The 16,970-nt window shown below is 38.9% G+C and overlaps 1 protein-coding gene across 2 annotated transcripts in view; it reads right to left on the bottom strand.

Moving 5' to 3' along the window:
* Positions 1-16,434, bottom strand: part of RIC3 (RIC3 acetylcholine receptor chaperone) — an 83,390-nt gene extending 66,956 nt beyond the window's left edge. For both annotated transcript variants that reach the window (XR_008374223.1, XM_053561526.1), the window contains exon 1: positions 16,249-16,434. Coding sequence is in view for 1 of the 2 variants with exons in the window: in XM_053561526.1 (XP_053417501.1) it covers positions 16,249-16,372 (124 nt within the window). In the remaining variant the exon portion in view is untranslated. The remainder of the gene's footprint in view (positions 1-16,248) is intronic.
* Between the last annotated feature and the right edge of the window lie 536 nt (positions 16,435-16,970).

Genomic DNA, 16,970 nt, shown 5'->3' with positions numbered 1-16,970 from the left:
GAATATAGAGAAAAATTTTATTAGATTGTAGTTAGGCTTAAGAAACCCTAAACTACCAAAAGTCAGAAGACAAAACTGAAAGCAACTGAGAAACCTAGAAAATGACAAAGACTAATGGCAGGCAGAGTGCTGTGGTTCATGTTTGTAAACCCAGCACCTCAGGAAGACAAGACATGAGGATCCCTTGAGGCCAAGAGTTCAAGATAAGCCTGAGCAACACAGTGAGACTCCATCTCTACAAAGAATTAAAAAAAAAAAAAAAAATTAGCTGGGCCTGGTGCGTGTCTGTAGTCCTAGCTACTCAGGAGGCTAAGGTGGGAGGATTTCTTGAGCGCAGAAGTTCGAGGCAGCAGTGAGCTATGATGACACCATCACTGCACTCAAGCCTGACAAAACGAGACCCTTCTCTTAAAAAAAAAAAAAAAAAAAGACTAATGAAAGTCCTTGTTTTAAGGCACAATGTTTTCTTGAGAAATGAACATGCTCATGCAAATGTTCATAGTAGCATTGTTCATAATAGCTAATGCTATTCAACTGATGAATGAATAGGTAAACAAAATGCGGTATATCCATATAACAGAATATTATCCCATAGAGTATAAATGTCTTAACACAACAATTAAGTAAGTGAGGTGAAGGCTATGTTAACCAGTTTGATGAAAGCATTCCAAATTGTATATAAAATCAGCACATTGTACCCTATGAATGCATTAAAGTACACAGTTATGATTTAATTAAAAAAGAATATTATCCAGCCATAAAAAGGAATGAAATACTGATACACACTACACCATGGGCGAACTTTGAAAACATTATGTTAAGTAAAGAATGCTGCTCATGAAATACTGCATAAGATTCAATTAATACGAAATACACACACAGGCAAGTCTACAGGGACAGAAAATAGACTTAGTGATTTAGAGGGGTGGAAAGTGGGGGGAGGAGTGAACACTTAACAATTTGCCAGGCACTGTGTCAGACACAGGCTAAAATGACAAATAAAACAGAGTCCTTATCTTTAAAGAGTTTTATAGACAAAGAATATAGTTTCAATGACATGGTAACTCTACCTTAACCATTAACTCCAATGGCATTTCCTCAGTGCTCACTTTTAAGACTTTCCTACAACACATGAATGTTATTATCACATACTGATCATTCAATAAAAATTGGATTAGTCTGAATAAATCTTTGCCATACTTTCCTGCCTTAATCTCTATGACACATTACTTTCTTAGCTTTTCTTTTCCCACTGTCCTTCAATCTATTCCTTCTCAGTCCCTTTCCTGGTTCTTCTTTAATCCATTCTCCCAAGATTTTGTCTCAACTTTTTCTTTGTTTATTCTTTTTCCTTTGACAAACTCACTTATTCCCAATGAGCCCATTATAATTTCCAAAAGTGACTTTTCCCATAAGCATATGTGTCTCTTTTTTTTTTTTTGGAGACAGAGTCTCACTTTGTCACCCTCAGTGGAGGGTCATGGCATCACAGCTCACAGCAACCTCAAACTCCTGAGCTTAAGTGATTCTCCTGCCTCAGCCTCCCTAGTACCTAGGACTACTGGCACCTGCCACAATGCCAGGCTATTCTTTTATTTTTTCAGAAATGGGGTCTGGCTGTTGCTCAGGCTAGTCTCAAACTCTTTAACTCAAGCAATCCACCCACCTCAGCCTCCCAGAGCACTAGATTACAGGCATGAGCCACTGCACCTGGCCCTGCATTTGTGTCTCTTATCCCTAAATTCAATTAGTATATGTGTATATCTTCTCATGTGGCTAACATCTCAAACCTAAAAATGAAACTCATTTCCACCTTCTAAAACCTGTTCTCTTCCTGTATTTCTTTCCCCTGTAGATTCATTTTTTTAGACCTTTAGGAGTAAGACAACTTCAGCCACTTGTGACGAAGGGTATACCTGAAATGGTAGGCTGGGGTCAGAACACTGAATTTGAAAGAGATTTTTCTCTTAATAAACTTCACTGGCCTCAATGGGAAACAACCTCACCTCTTTGATCTATCACCATGCTTCTTAGAACTGAATAGCACAGAATGTTTAAAAAGTAAGTGACTGTAAAACATTTGTAAATTTCTAGTGAAAGTGATTTTTTACAAAAGAAAAAATTTTAATTATGAAATATGCCAGGTGTACAAAAGTATAAATGATAATATATGGACACGTGTATATCTACCACCCAAATATAACAGAAATCTCTTGTGTATACTTCCTCTTAAACACTCTCGGAGACAGACGTAATGCTAAGTTTGGTTATTTTTTAAATGTATACTTTTAGACTTTACTATGTAAGTTTGCATCCATAAACAATATTGTTTCAAATGTTTTAAAGCTTTACATTATGGATAGATGGTGGTGATAGCTGCACAACAATGTTAATGTATTTAATGTCACTGAATGTATACATAAAAGTAGTTAAAATAGTAAATTTTGTTATATATATTTTATCACAATAAAAAATCCTTTGTATTATGGGATTATACTGTATTCATGCTTTTGCAACTTCTCTTTCTGCCTTTTTTTCTAGGTAGGGATCAATATTTTGGCAAAGAAATGTATTCATGTTGGTAAGTAGAGCTCTAGTTATTCATTTAGACTGCTATATAGCTTCTCGTTATATGACCATATCACAATTTATGTTATTTTCAATTTTTCACTATTACAAATGTTCTACTTTACAAACAGGATTTGTGGGTTTTTTTTTTTTTTTTTGTAGAGACAGAGTCTCACCGTCCCGCCCTTGGGTAGAGTGCCATGGTGTCACACGGCTCACAGCAACCTCTTAACTCCTGGGCCTACTCGATTCTCCTGCCTTAGCCTCCCGAGCAGCCAGGACTACAGGCGCCCGCCACAACGCCCGGCTATTTTTTTGTTGCAGTTTGGCCGGGGCTGGGTTTGAACCCGCCACCCTCGGCATATGGGTCTGGCGCCCCACTCACTGAGCCACAGGCGCCGCCCGATTTGTGGGTTTTTTTTAATTTAGCTTAAAAAAATAACTAAGATCAGAATAAAGATATTAGAACATTAAAACTGCAGGTTTTCCGATGTAAAAAGTGCTGCATGACTATCTCTATAAGTACTTAAATATTAAAAGGAATTTAACTGAATCTTAATTGTTTATTGAAATCTTTCCCCAAATTTAGGTTCCCCTAATTATTCAAATTTCACTTCCCATATCATTTCAGCTTGACTAAAAACTTAACATTAATGGAATTTATAGAGTGAGTCTCTACTTTCCCTTATTAATAACCATACCTATTGCTAAAAACTCTAGTGCTGTTAACAAAAGAGCCTTCTGAAAGCAACATTAAATGAAATCTGCAGCATTTCATTCTAGGGGCAAATAAATCAATATGGAACTAGATGTGTTTTTGTTTTTTATTACAACAGTTCAAGAAAGGTCTTAACGGGGCCAGTTCCTTCATATATGTAAGCCTGTCCCTAAACACTGAAGAAGCTGTAGAGGCCATTATTAAATTCAGCGTTACTTAAAGTGGGAGCCAAGACAAAAGCTGTGACAGTTTCTTCCTCACCAGTTTCTTTCAAGGGCCCCATCTTGTTACATCCCCCTTCTACCTAACTCAACTCTGCTGCTTACTGCTTTCATGTTTTCTGCTATTTTATCCAGATCTTTTCTTCATCTTTAATCATCCTCTTCATTCCTAATCTAACCTATATAGTACTAAAAGAGATAATTATGTGTCTCAATTGCTTAACACAAAGCCTGATCCATACACTCAATACACATCAATTGTCACTGTGTGTTACCAGTTATCTTCCTACAGCATTATTCTAACTGGTCTTGCCATTTCTCTCATCAAAATCTTTTAATGTTTTCTACTGACAAGAGGCTATATTACAGCAGAAGGTAGGCAGCAGAGTGAAGCAGAATGAGTACCATCTTTTCAGCCAGTTAACTGATGAAGATGATGGCTGTTCCTCCAACTATAACCTTTCTAGAGCTCATGTTCATCATATGTAAAATGGGTATAATGATATCTACTTTTCAGAGTTGTTATAAGAATTACAGATAAAATAAGATCATATATACAAAGCACTCTTTACATACAGTATATACTTAACAAATTCTGATTTATCTCCCCACAAACCGAATGAATTCCCAAACAACTGAATTCCACGATCTAACCCAAAAAGTACCTCCTCAAACTACTTTCCCATTACATACCACCGATTCAGCCAAACTAGGCTTCTCACCATGTTTTAAGCCTGACTTCTCCCTTCTTGCCTTCCAGTGGTTTTACTTTCTTCCCAACTCCACATCTATCTAAATTCAGCCAATCCTTCAAAGCTCAGGCTAAATACTGCCCCCACCCCCAAAGCATTTTCTCATGCCACCCCCATGCCCTTAAAACACTCTGCTTGAACCTCGTTAATTACACTTAACACACTTGGCCTTATTAAAAAGCTGCATCTATGTATCTTACAGGCTCTTCTGGGATGAACTGGGGGAACAGGACAGGTAATATCTGGCACTAAGTACCATTTAGACTTAATTTTATTTGGTGCTGACTGAAACTTATAAATCATATCTGAGAAAAAAGAAAGCAGCCTCTGAAGTTGGTCTGGTACTATCAGTTAGGTGTTGGTATTGCTGTAAGCTGGCTGGCTTGGGACCCACACCTAAGTCTTCGTGTTCTCCTGTTACAATTTCATAACATCAACATCAGACAAGGCCATTCTGTGACCATGATGGATCAAAACAGACATAAGACCAGTCTGTAATCTGTCTAAACATAGACAAAACATGAATACTCTGCAAGCCACAAAATACCAAATATTGGTATTTGGACAGTATGAGGGACTACTGCTTAATTATCAATGACAACATCAGTCTTTTACTAGTATGCCCTCCCTTTAGATAATAAGGTACCCAGTCATAGAATTTGCTCTACTTTCTGACAGCATTCAATCCAGAACAAAGCCCCACATCCTTAAACCTTCCTCAAAGTCTCTTAACACAAACTCTAATTCTATAAAAAGGCCTTTTCTAACATTGTCACACTGTCTTACTGAGATACTCAATGATTCCTCATGGTATGCATCTTCCCTTGCTGCAACAAGTACTAAAACCAACTTGTTCAACTATGGATATATATATATATATATATATATATATATATATATATATATATATATATATATATATTCTTTTTTTCTTTTTTTTTTCTCAAAAAACAAAATAAATTCTCGGGCAAGTAGGAATGTTCCTGGTAGTCCTTGGCTGGAGAACAAACTAAGAATTTCTTGAATAAAGGTCTAGAATTTTATTTATGTTTGGGGCCCCCTCAGGGCACACACGCTCTGGACCTTGCATGCTGTACTCTTTGTTGAACTCCTCTGGATGAAATACACTGTATCTGCTGGCCTTTACTGTTATCTCAAAAACCAGCCTAGTCACTCACAGGGCCAAAAATAGATTTTTACTTCATAATCCTGCCAGTTTTCAATTTCACAGTTTCTGAAATAGAATATGGCAATTAGCATGACTGATCAAGGTGTTCCACTCCCACTCACTTATATATAAGTTTCTGAACTTGAAAAAATGTCTAATTTACATGCATTCACAGGTTCTCAAGTTGTCTCCCATTGTTTTCATTTCCACCACATATGAACAGAAAAATTATCCTCTGAAATAAAAATAATTTTCTAATCTCTCCCTCCTTTAAACGCTCCTTAGAGTAGATGTCTTGAGTTTTATTAGAAGCAAATACAAGTCTATGGTAAGCAACCAAAATAACACGTTTGTCTTCAGGCACCTGTATACCAACACATAAGAAGCCAATTTAAGATAAAAAATAAATGTGTGGTATGCGTCACAATGTATGTACACACATATGTGTGTGCATGTATTTTCGCATCTCGGGGAGATCAATCAAGACTCAGTGGGATGGGACTTGCTTGAGGAGAACATGGTGACAGAGTCTGAGCTATTCCAGAGTAACAGGCCCCTGAGGAGGGGGCTCATAAGGAACCTTATTTATAAGCTATTTAGGTAGGGTGAGCAGGAGACATACCCAGATACAACACTCTTGTGGGAGCACTAATGGTTCCCAGACAAGTCGGGGTGGTGGATAGAAACCTTCATCCCCAAAACTAACACACAGAAGCAGCACCTTGTCATCTTGGAAGACTTCACCGACCCTGGCACCTGTTCAAAGTTTCATTTATCTAACAATGGAACAATGAACAAGTTCTTGAGCTAGTGTGCTGGCACTTTTATGTTCCACAGATACATAAGGTGATCAGGGGAACTACTACTCTGACCAAAGAAGTAACTGGTTGGTGAAATGAAAGGAGAACACTAGGAGAATGACATCACACTACATTACTGTTTGTAACAACAAAGTAGAAGCTATCTGACACAGGCTCCAGGAAGCCAGTCTTAGGAAATTCTAAACAGAGATACACAATTCCATGGCATGAGACCCACTCTAAGAAAAAAAAAAACCTCTTAAATGCATTTCTGTTTGGGTATTTCAAAAATTCTCAGGCAAGGCTTGGTGTCTGTAGCTCAGCAATTAGGGCACCGGCCACATACACTGGGGCTGGTGGGTTTGAACCGGGCCCAGGCCTGCTAAACAACAATGAAAACTACAACAACAAAAAAAAGCTGGGCATTGTGGCAGGCACCTGTAGTTCCAACTACTTGGGAGGCTGAGGCAAGAGAATCACTTAAGCCTAAGAATTTGAGGTTGCTGTGAGCTGTGACGTCATGGCACTCTACCAAGGGCGACATAGTGAAACTCTGTCTCAAAAAAAAAAAGTGTCAGGCAAGTAGGAAATGCAGAAAAAAAAACAAAACAGATGTATGGGTAGCTCTTCTTAAAGGACATAAAAGATGAACACCAAGAGTGGCAAGACTGAGAAAAGCCCCATGAGGAAGCCAAGATCAAAATAAATTAAGTTCTACAAAGGCTAACCAAAGCAAAAGGGTATTTTTGGTGATGTTTAGAGGAAAAAGGCAATTTTTCTGATGATAAATGTAATTCTAAGAAAACAGAACTTCTCAACCTCCATTTTATTTCAATATTCTCTATCGAAGGGAATGAATTATTAAATGGAGGAGAATTAACAATCCTGAGAGAAAAAAAGTAAAGTCCCAGAGAAGGATAAGTTTAGGTCAAGTCACTAAATAATTTCTCAAAAGTGGCCTGGGAAATTTTGCAAATAAGTTAACTGAATTAAAGAAAATTATAAAAGAAACTATGTTAGTATAAAGAGAAGTCTTCAAAGATAGAGATAACTATTATTGCAGTGCAGAAAGTAGAAAGTGGATGGTGCATTCTATCAACTATAGAGAAGTAAGCATGTTATAGCTCTTGGGGTTAAATTCTAAGAAAGATTCTTCCTTTCTTCTTGATGGATTGTATATATTTTTTCCAATCATAAAAGAAATGCATCCCTATGGAAAATTGAGAAAGTACAGAAAGACATAAAGAATAATACTCACCCATAATTCCATGATCCAGAAATAACGATTGTTGAAATGTTTACATATTTCTTTCTAGTAAATATGTATTTTTACTTTTTACTTGTATCATACAAAGTCCCCATGTCACTTAAAACTCTTCATGAATATCATTTACTGGATCCATCAAAATAATCTATCATATATATGCATGACAATTTTTGTAACTATAATTAATGCAATAATAATATGGCAGCAGCTTACAAATGCTAATAGAGGAAGTCATGATCCCTCAGAGCCAGCATTCATTAATTCACTCAATTTAGTCATTCTTTAATTTTTTCAATAAACAATTATTGAATGTGCCTGATCTAAAGCTGAACATACAGCCACTAAAAATAAACAAACATCCTCAACCTCCTGGAGCCTCTTTTCTAAGTGGAAAAAAAGACAATAAACAAGCTAATGATAAATACTAAGGAAAAAAAATAAAGCAGGGAGAAAGGACAGGACTTGTTGTGGGTACATTAAGATTTTAGCTACAGTGGCTAGAGAAGGCATCAGGAGATGTCACTTGAGTGAAGACATGCAGAAGACGAAGAAAAAGGCACATGGATATGCAAAGGTCCTGCAGTGGAAACATGCCTGGCACATTCAAGGAACAGTGAGAGAAGGCAGCCAGTTCACAGATTAAAAGAACTAAGCTGGATGTGATGGCTCACACCTGTAATCCCAGCACTTGGGAGGACAAGACGGGTGGATTGCCTGAGCTCACAGGTTTGAGACCAGCCTGTGTCACAGCAAGACACTGTCTCTAAAAATAGCCAGGCGTTGCAGAAGGTGCCTGTAGTCCCAGTTACTTGGGAGAATGAGGCAAGAGAATCACTTAAGCCCAGGAGGTTGAGGTTGCTGTGAGCTATGATGCCACAGCACTCTACCAAGGGTGACAAGTGAGACTCTGTCAAAAAAAAAAAAAAAAAAAAAAAAGAATTAAAAGAAAAGAATTGGTAAATGGCAGTACTCCCCAAATTGATTCAACACATTTCTTTTTTTTTTTGTAGAGACAGAGTCTCACTTTACAGCCCTCAGTAGAGTGCCATGATGTCACAGGACTCACAGCAACCTCTAGCTCTTGGGCTTCAGCGATTCTCCTGCCTCAGCCTCCAGAGCAGCCGGGACCACAGGCACCCACCCCAAGGCCTGGCTATTTTTTTTTTTTTTTGGTTGCAGTTCAGCTGGGGCTGGGTTTGAACCTGCCACCCTCGGTATATGGGGTCAGCGCCCTACTCACTGAGCTACAGTTTTTTTTTTTTTTTTGGCCGGGGCTAGGTTTGAACCCGCCACCTCCGGCATATGGGACCGGCGCCCTACTCCTTGAGCCACAGGCGCCGCCCTGAGCTACAGTTTTTTTTTTTTTGAGACAGAGCCTCAAGCTGTTGCCCTGGGTAGAGTGCCATAGCATCATAGCTCACAGCAACCTCAAACTCCTGGACTCAAGTGAGTCTCCTGTCTCCACCTCCCAAGTAGCTGGGACTACAGGCGCCCATCATAACGCCTGGCTATTTTTTGGTTGCAGCCGTCATTGTTGTTTGGCGGGCCCGGGCTGGATTCGAACCCGCCAGCTCAGATGTATGTGGCTGGTGCCTTAGCTGTTTGAGCCACAGGCGCCGAGCTGATTCAACACATTTCTATCAAAATCGAACTGGCTTTTTTTTTTTCCTTCAGAAATTGACAAGGTGATCCTAAATAAACTTCATATGAAAATGCTGGGTTACAAGATCCAGAATGGCCAAAACAATCTTGAAAAAGAAAAACAAAGTTGAAGGATTCATACTTCGTAGTTTCAAAACTTACAAACCTGAATGGATTAACAAGCTGTGGTACATATATACCATGGAATACTATTCACCTATCAAAAAAAATGGAGACTTTACATCCTTCGTATTAACCTGGATGGAAGTGGAAGACATTATTCTTAGTAAAGCATCATAAGAATGGAGAAGCATGAATTCTATGTACTCAATTTTGATATGAGGACAATTAATGACGATTAAGGTCGGGGGTGGGGGGGAAGGAAAAGCAGAGAGAGGGAAGGAGGGAAAGGGGTGGGGCCTTGGTGTGTGCCACACCTTCTAGGGGCAAGACATGATTGCAAGAGGGACTTTACCTAACAAATGCAATCAGTGTAACCTGGCTTATTGTACCCTCAATGAATCCCCAACAATAAAAAAAAAAAAAACTTATAAATCTACTGTAATCAAACAGTACGATACTGGCATTAACGACATGTATGTAGATCAATGGAACAGAACTCGAGTCCAGAAATAAACTGTCATATTTATGTGTACACAATACAAATATGTGTACAGTTAACTGATTTTTGACAAGAATGCAAAAAAAAAATTCATTGAGAAATGACTAGTCTTTTCAACTATGGCGCTGGGACAACTGCATATCCACTTTAAGTTAAACCCCTACCTTACACAATACAAACAAATTAACTCAGAAGGATCAAAGATTTAACTGCAGCATTAAAACTATAAAACTTGAAAACATGCATAAATCTTGATTATATTGGCTTTGGCAATAATTTGTCTTAGATATGACACCAAAAGCAGAAGCAACAAAAAGATAGTAAATAGGACTTCATCAAAATTTAAAACTTTTCTTCTTCATAGGACACCATCAAGAAAGTGAAGACAACCCACCCAATGGGAGAATATATTTGCAAATTATATATTTGATAATAGATAATATATATTTGTATCTAGAATATACAAAGAACTCTTACAACTCAACAGTATAAAGACAAGCAACCCAAATTTAAAAATGGATTAAGGGGGCGGCGCCTGTGGCTCAGTCGGTAAGGTGAGGGTGGCGGGTTCAAACCCGGCCCCGGCCGAACTGCAACCAAAAAATAGCCGGGCGTTGTGGCAGGCACCCATAGTCCCAGCTACTCGGGAGGCTGAGGCAAGAGAATCACTTAAGCCCAGGAGTTGGAGGTTGCTGTGAGCAGTGTGAGGCCACGGCACTCTACCGAGGGCCATAAAGTAAGACTCTGTCTCTACAAAAAAAAAAAAAAAAAAAAAAATGGATTAAGGACCTGAATAGACATTTGTCAAAAAAAGATATATAAACAGTGAACAAACACACGAGAAGATGTTCAATGTCCTTAGTCATCAGGGAAATGCAAATAATATTACAATGAGATATCACATAACATCCACTATAATCAATTCAGTGTTGACAAGATATAGAGAAATTAGAACTCTTACACACTGCTGTAGGGAATGTAAAATGGTACATTTTGGACTGGCAGTTCCTCAAAAGGTTAAACATACAATAAACATATGACCCAGAAATTCTACTCTTATTTCCAGCCACAATGGAATGCTCATGTTTTCCACATATATATATATATCAAAAAAGAAATTAAAATATTAAGTCCGCACAAAAATCTGTACAAAAACATTAATAGTAACATTATTCATAATGGCGAAAAGGAAAAACAACCCATCAACTGATGAAAAGATAAATAAAATATGGGATATTCACATAATAGAATATGTGATTATTCATCCATTAAAAGGAATGAAGTATTGATATAAGTTACAACATGGAAACATTATTCTAGGTGAATGAAGCATAAGATAACATATTAGATGATTCCATTCATATGCAATGTCCATAACAGGCAAATCTGCAGAGACAGAAAGTAGATCACGGTTACCTAGGGCTGGAGGGTTGGGTGGAGGATTTATAGGACTAAAAGGTTTTTTGGGAGATTTCCGACTTGGGTCTTTCCCTTTTGCCAGAGACTCTGGTGCCTTTTTTACTGCTTCTGTATTCCTTTCCGTCTAATAAAATCCTATCTTACCACTGATCTGTGGTCTGTGGGTTCACAGATCAGTGGTAAGATAGAATTATAAAGAAATAAACTGTCATAATTATGTGCTACAGTTAACTAATTTTTGACAAGGATGCAAAAAAAAAAAAAATTCATTGAGAAATGACTTCATCTTCGAATCCCCGAGACCAAGGACCTACTGAAGAAGAAAATCCAATATCATATTTGGGAGCCATCGTCCAGGATTAAAGATCTGTGGTAAGCGGGATTGAAGATCTGTGAGACAACCCCAACGGTGTAAAACCTTTCAGACAGATCCAACTCTCCTGGCCGTAGTAACTTCCCCAAATGGCCAGGGATTCCTGAGAGAGACCCCATCACCACCTAGTTCAAACCCGACATCTACTTCTCTCGTGCCTTCCTCAGTGTGTTTAGAAACCCCAGGAAGGAGGCTGTTCCAAGAATTTCTTCTGGTCCTATTGGGACACACAGAAAGCAACTGGACTCAACTAAGAAACTCTTAGAAGTGATCAGGTAATACAGTAGCATCTCAGGATACAAAATCAATACTTACAAATCAGTAGCTTTTATATATGCCAACAAGAGTCAAGCTGCAAATATAGTCAAGGACTATTCCTTTTACAGTAGTGCCAAAGAAGATGAAATATCTGGGAATTTACCTAACAAAGGATGTGAAAGATCTCTATAAAGACAATTATGAAACTCTGAGAAAAGACATAGCTGAAGATGTTAACAAATGGAAAAACATACCACTGTTAAAACATACCATTATTAATAATCAACATTATTAAAATGTCTATATTACCCAAAGCAATCTACAGATTTAATGCAATCCCTATTAAAGCACCATTGTCATACTTTAAAGAGCTTGAAAAAATAGTGCTTTGTTTTATACGGAATCAGAAAAAGCCTCGAATAACCAATACATTACTCAGAAATAAAAACAAATCAGGAGGTATCACATAACCAGACTTCAGGCTATACTATTAATCTATACTGATCAAAACAGCATGGTATTGGTACAAAAAACAGAGAGGTAGATTTACGGAACAGAATAGAGATCCAAGAAATGAACTCAGCTACTAATTGTCATTTGCTCTTTGATAAGCCTATCAAAAACATTCAGTGGGGGAAAGACTCCCTATTTAACAAATGATGCCTCACATTTCTCCATTAACAAAAAATTGATTCTCACTGGATAAAAGATTTAAACTTAAGACATGAAACTATAAAAATACTAGAATAGAGTGCAGGGAAAATACTTGAAGAAATTGGCCTGGGAGAATATTTTAAGAGGAGGACCCCCTGAACAATTGAAGCAACACCAAAAATAATTAACTGGGATCTGATCAAACTAAAACACTTCTGCGCAGCCAAGAGCACAGTAAGTAAAGCAAACAGACAACCTTCAGAATGGGAGGAGGTTTTTGCAGGTTATGCTTCCAACGAACATCTGATAACCAGAATCCACAGAGAACTCAAACTAATCAACAAGAAAAGAACAAATAACACCATTTCTACGTGGGCAAGAGACTTGAACAGAAACTTCTCTGAAGAAGACAGGAGCATGGCCCACAAACACATGAAAAAATGCTCATCATCTTTAATCATCAGAGAAACGCAAATCAAAACCACTTTCAGATATCATCTAACTCCACTAAGATTAGCCCACAAAACAAAATCCCAAAACTACAAATGTTGGCATGGATGCAGAGAGAAGGGAATGCTTCTACACTGCTGGTGGGAATGCAAGCTAATATGACCTTTTTGGAAAGAAGTTTGGAGAATACTCAAGGAACTAAAAGTAGACCTACCATTCAATCCTGCAATTCCTCTACTATGTATATACCCAGATGATCAAAAACAATTTTACAACAAAGACATTTGCACCAGAATGTTTATTGCAGCCCAATTCATAATTGCGAAGACATGGAAACAGCTCAAGGGCCCATGACCCATGAATGGATTAAAAAATTGTGGTATATGTACACCATAAAATACTATGCAGCCATAAAATTAAATGAAGACTTCACATCTTTTATGTTTACCTGGATGGAGCTGGAACATATTCTTCTTAATAAAGTATCTCAAGAATGGAAATAAATGTATCCAATGTTGTCAATACTACTATGAAATCAATATATAATCACCTACACATTCATATGAAGGGTAAAACATAACTATAGTCCAGAAAGTAGAAGGGAAAAGGAGAGTGAGGGGAGGGGAGAGGCCAGGAGGCGGGAGGGTATTTGTGGGGAATCTCACCTAATGTGCATAATGCAATGGTACATTTCAAAAATCTTAAGAAAAGGGTATAACTGTCTTACCATACAAATAAGTAAGCGAGGTGATGGATGTGTTAATCATTTCGATGTAAGCATTTCACATTGTATATCAAATCAGTACACTGAACCCCATAAATGCATCAATGTACACAAGTTATGATTTAATAAAAAAAGAAAAAAGAAAAGGTATTTTGGGGATGATAAAATGTTCTCAAATTGATTGTGGTGATGGCTGCACAATCTGTAAGTCTATTAAATACCAATGAATTGTACACTCTAAAGTGGGTGATTTATACAGTATAACTAGATCCCAAGAAAGCTGTTCCCAGTTTAAAAAAAAAAAATCTGCCTCCTCTAATGAGACCTTTCTTAAATCCCAATAAAACTTGATTAATACACACCAATGGGCAAAAATGGAAGGTATTATTAACATAAACTTTAAGAAATTTCAATAAAAACAGGGTTTTTCCTTTCTTCAAAGCTGGGGTCTCTGGTGAATTCTCTTTATTGACACTCAAATTGGGGGCATATGTACAAATAATATGTGTACCTTCCTAGAGAGAAATGCATAGTTTGTAACAGATTCTCAAAGGGGTACATAACCCAAAAATTCTTAGGAATCATTGCTTTAAAAATGTCAGTGTACCAGGGAAAGGATTTTAGTTGGAAAATTTCATTTACTGGAATTTATCATTCAAAGTATGTTTCCACCTAGTTTATATTACTTTAGTAACTTGTAATACAAAAAAAGGAAATTCATGGCCAGGTGACCTGGCTCACGCCTGTAATCCTAGCAGTCTGGGAGGCCAAGGTTGATTGCTTGAGCTCATGAGTTCAAGACCAGCCTGAGTAAAAAAAAAAAAAAGTGAGACCCCATTTCTACTAAAAATAGAAAACTGAGGGAAGAGGATCACTTGAGCCCAAGAGTTGGAGACTGCTGTGCGTTATGATGCCACTTAGGTGGGTAGAGTGACAGGGTGACAGCTTGAGACTGTCTCAAAAAAAAGAAAAAAGACAGAAATAGTGGCAAGCAAAACCAAGTCCTTGCCCTTGTGGAGCTTACATTCTAGAAGATGGAGAAATAACCAAACAGGTAAAAAAAAATTTTTATATCATAAAGTGATGCCCACAAGGAACAAAATAAAACAACATAATGGAATAGGGAATGATGGCAGTAGAAAGTTATTTTAGGTAGGTCATCAGGGAAAGTCTCTTGGAGGTTATATTTGAGCAGAAACTTGAAAGTAAGAAGGAAGCCGAGAGAAGAGCACTTCAGGAACAAAGAAAACTGAAAGTACAAAGATTTTAAGATAAGAATACTGATTACCAGCACTTGAGCTCTCCATGGAAGGAGTCATGTCTAATCTCCATTCTATATGTTCTACAACAGCCAGAAGAGTGTCCCCCATGCATACTCAATAGTACTTCCTCAAGATAATTCACCATGATGGGAATTCAGCTCAGTAAAAAAAAACTGCTTTAGAAGATCTTCGCTGTTTGGGATCATCAAGAATTTACTCTCCTTCAAGGCAGACAATATCATTAGACAAAGTAAGTAAAAACTGTGGGATTTTGCAACAAGACAAAACAAAAAAAAGACCAAATATGCAAAGATATTTAGAAGTCTTTTCCAAGTATATAGTCTTACAAGCATAAAGATTATTAAGCAATTCTGTAAACAGAATTATGTGTTCAGTCTGCTCTGCACCCCTAGAACTTGGTGCTTTAAGTTTATAGTACTGATATCTATGACGCTCAAGAGAATGGAACTACAATCAATGGGCACATTAGACAGAAGTGTATTAGAGTTCAGAAGGAGCTGTCCAGCATTCAATAGTTGAACACTACTGGAAAATCTGCAGACTGTAAGACCAAGTCTCAAGAAATTTACAGAGATAATTTACAGAAGAAAGTTAGCAGGAGAGCTTCACGACCTACGGAGAATTGTGTTCTGGTGCCTTTTCCCAGACTTCAGCACCATGCCTTACACTCATTCTTCTGCAAAAGCCTCTGAATACAGCCAAGGAGGTGGATTTTTAAATACCACATACATCGTGCCGATTACAAAGGATTAACAAACAACGTTTAAGTAAAGGGAAGGTAATAATTTTTTTCAACTCCATTTTAGTAACTGAAACGTAGATTATTAAAATCTTCAAGTGATATCACGAAGAGCCTGAAGCAGTGAGTGCCCAACCCCAAGTTGAAAGTACATAACCAATGAAGCTTAACAATACTCCTTCCACTTTAGTTCATACAAAAGGCAGAAAGTACACAGAAACTCCAAAGAAGGAAACCCAACCGGCAACCCTACTGACTCAAAGCACGTGAACAGATGGTGACAAGATGAGTTGGGCCAGCAAGGGGATGAGGGAAGCGACAAAGAACAAACGGGTGTGTGCGAGGCCGCCTAGAGGATGCCCACCAAGTATGCGCACATTCCCGGCCCATTCTGCAGCAGAACCCGGCTGGGCCGCCACCCGCGGCCATCGGAACCGTCGGGATTGCCCCGCCCAAAACGTTTTCTCCTGGGTACTCTCTGACCCGTTTAGCGGGTATCTCGGTGGGGACTGGGACTCCCAGGGTCACCCGCCCTCGAGCAGCGTTCTCGACACTCGTCTGCATCGGGAGGCTCAGCCTGCCCGCGCTTACCTTCGGGTGCGGGCGGCGGCTCCTGCCGCTTCCCGCGGGACAGGAAGGCCTTAGGCAGTAGCAGCGACACAGCCAGGACAAGCCCCGAGGCCAAGGCCACTCTCTGTACGGTGGAATACGCCATAGTTGTTCAGAGGTGCAGGTCCAGATTCTCGCGGGAACCGGAACCGGAACCGCAGTGCGTGCGGCCGCTCCCAAGCGAACCGCGGGCTGCGCGGACGGCGTGGCGCGAGGGACAAGGTGCGCGAAGCGCCCGGGCCCCCACCTCCACCGTTCAGAGGTGATCTGCTCTTCCCGCATGGTTACCGTTCGCTGTAAAAGGACCCGCGCCATCCCATACTAACCAAGAACTCCTGCTGCCTTACTCCCCACGTCCATCTGCCCCAGAGGCCTGAGCATTCTACCGCCTGCACATTTGGCTGTCGGTGCTCTTCCTTCCATCCGCACTAATACCACTGTGCCTCACCGCCCCTAGAGCACTCCATTGATTTCCTCCTTAGTGTTCCAGCTTCCACTCATGCCCTAAAACGCCATTTATTCTCTCGCTTAAAAGTTTTTAGTAACTCCCCGTTATCTTCAGAACAACAGTCAAACTCTTTTCTATGACCTGAAGGCCCTGCACAGTCTTGTCTTACTAATGCTCTTTCCAAGCTAGATGATTTGCTATTTCTCTGGTCTTCTCAGAAGACCTTTGCTCATCTTGTTCCTTCTGCCTGGAAAAT

The sequence above is a fragment of the Nycticebus coucang genome, chromosome 14 (genome assembly GCF_027406575.1).
Source record: "Nycticebus coucang isolate mNycCou1 chromosome 14, mNycCou1.pri, whole genome shotgun sequence".
Classification (NCBI taxonomy): domain Eukaryota; kingdom Metazoa; phylum Chordata; class Mammalia; order Primates; family Lorisidae; genus Nycticebus; species Nycticebus coucang.
The sequence above is the reverse complement of the archived record's forward strand: the minus strand, read 5'-3'. Positions and strand labels throughout refer to the sequence as shown.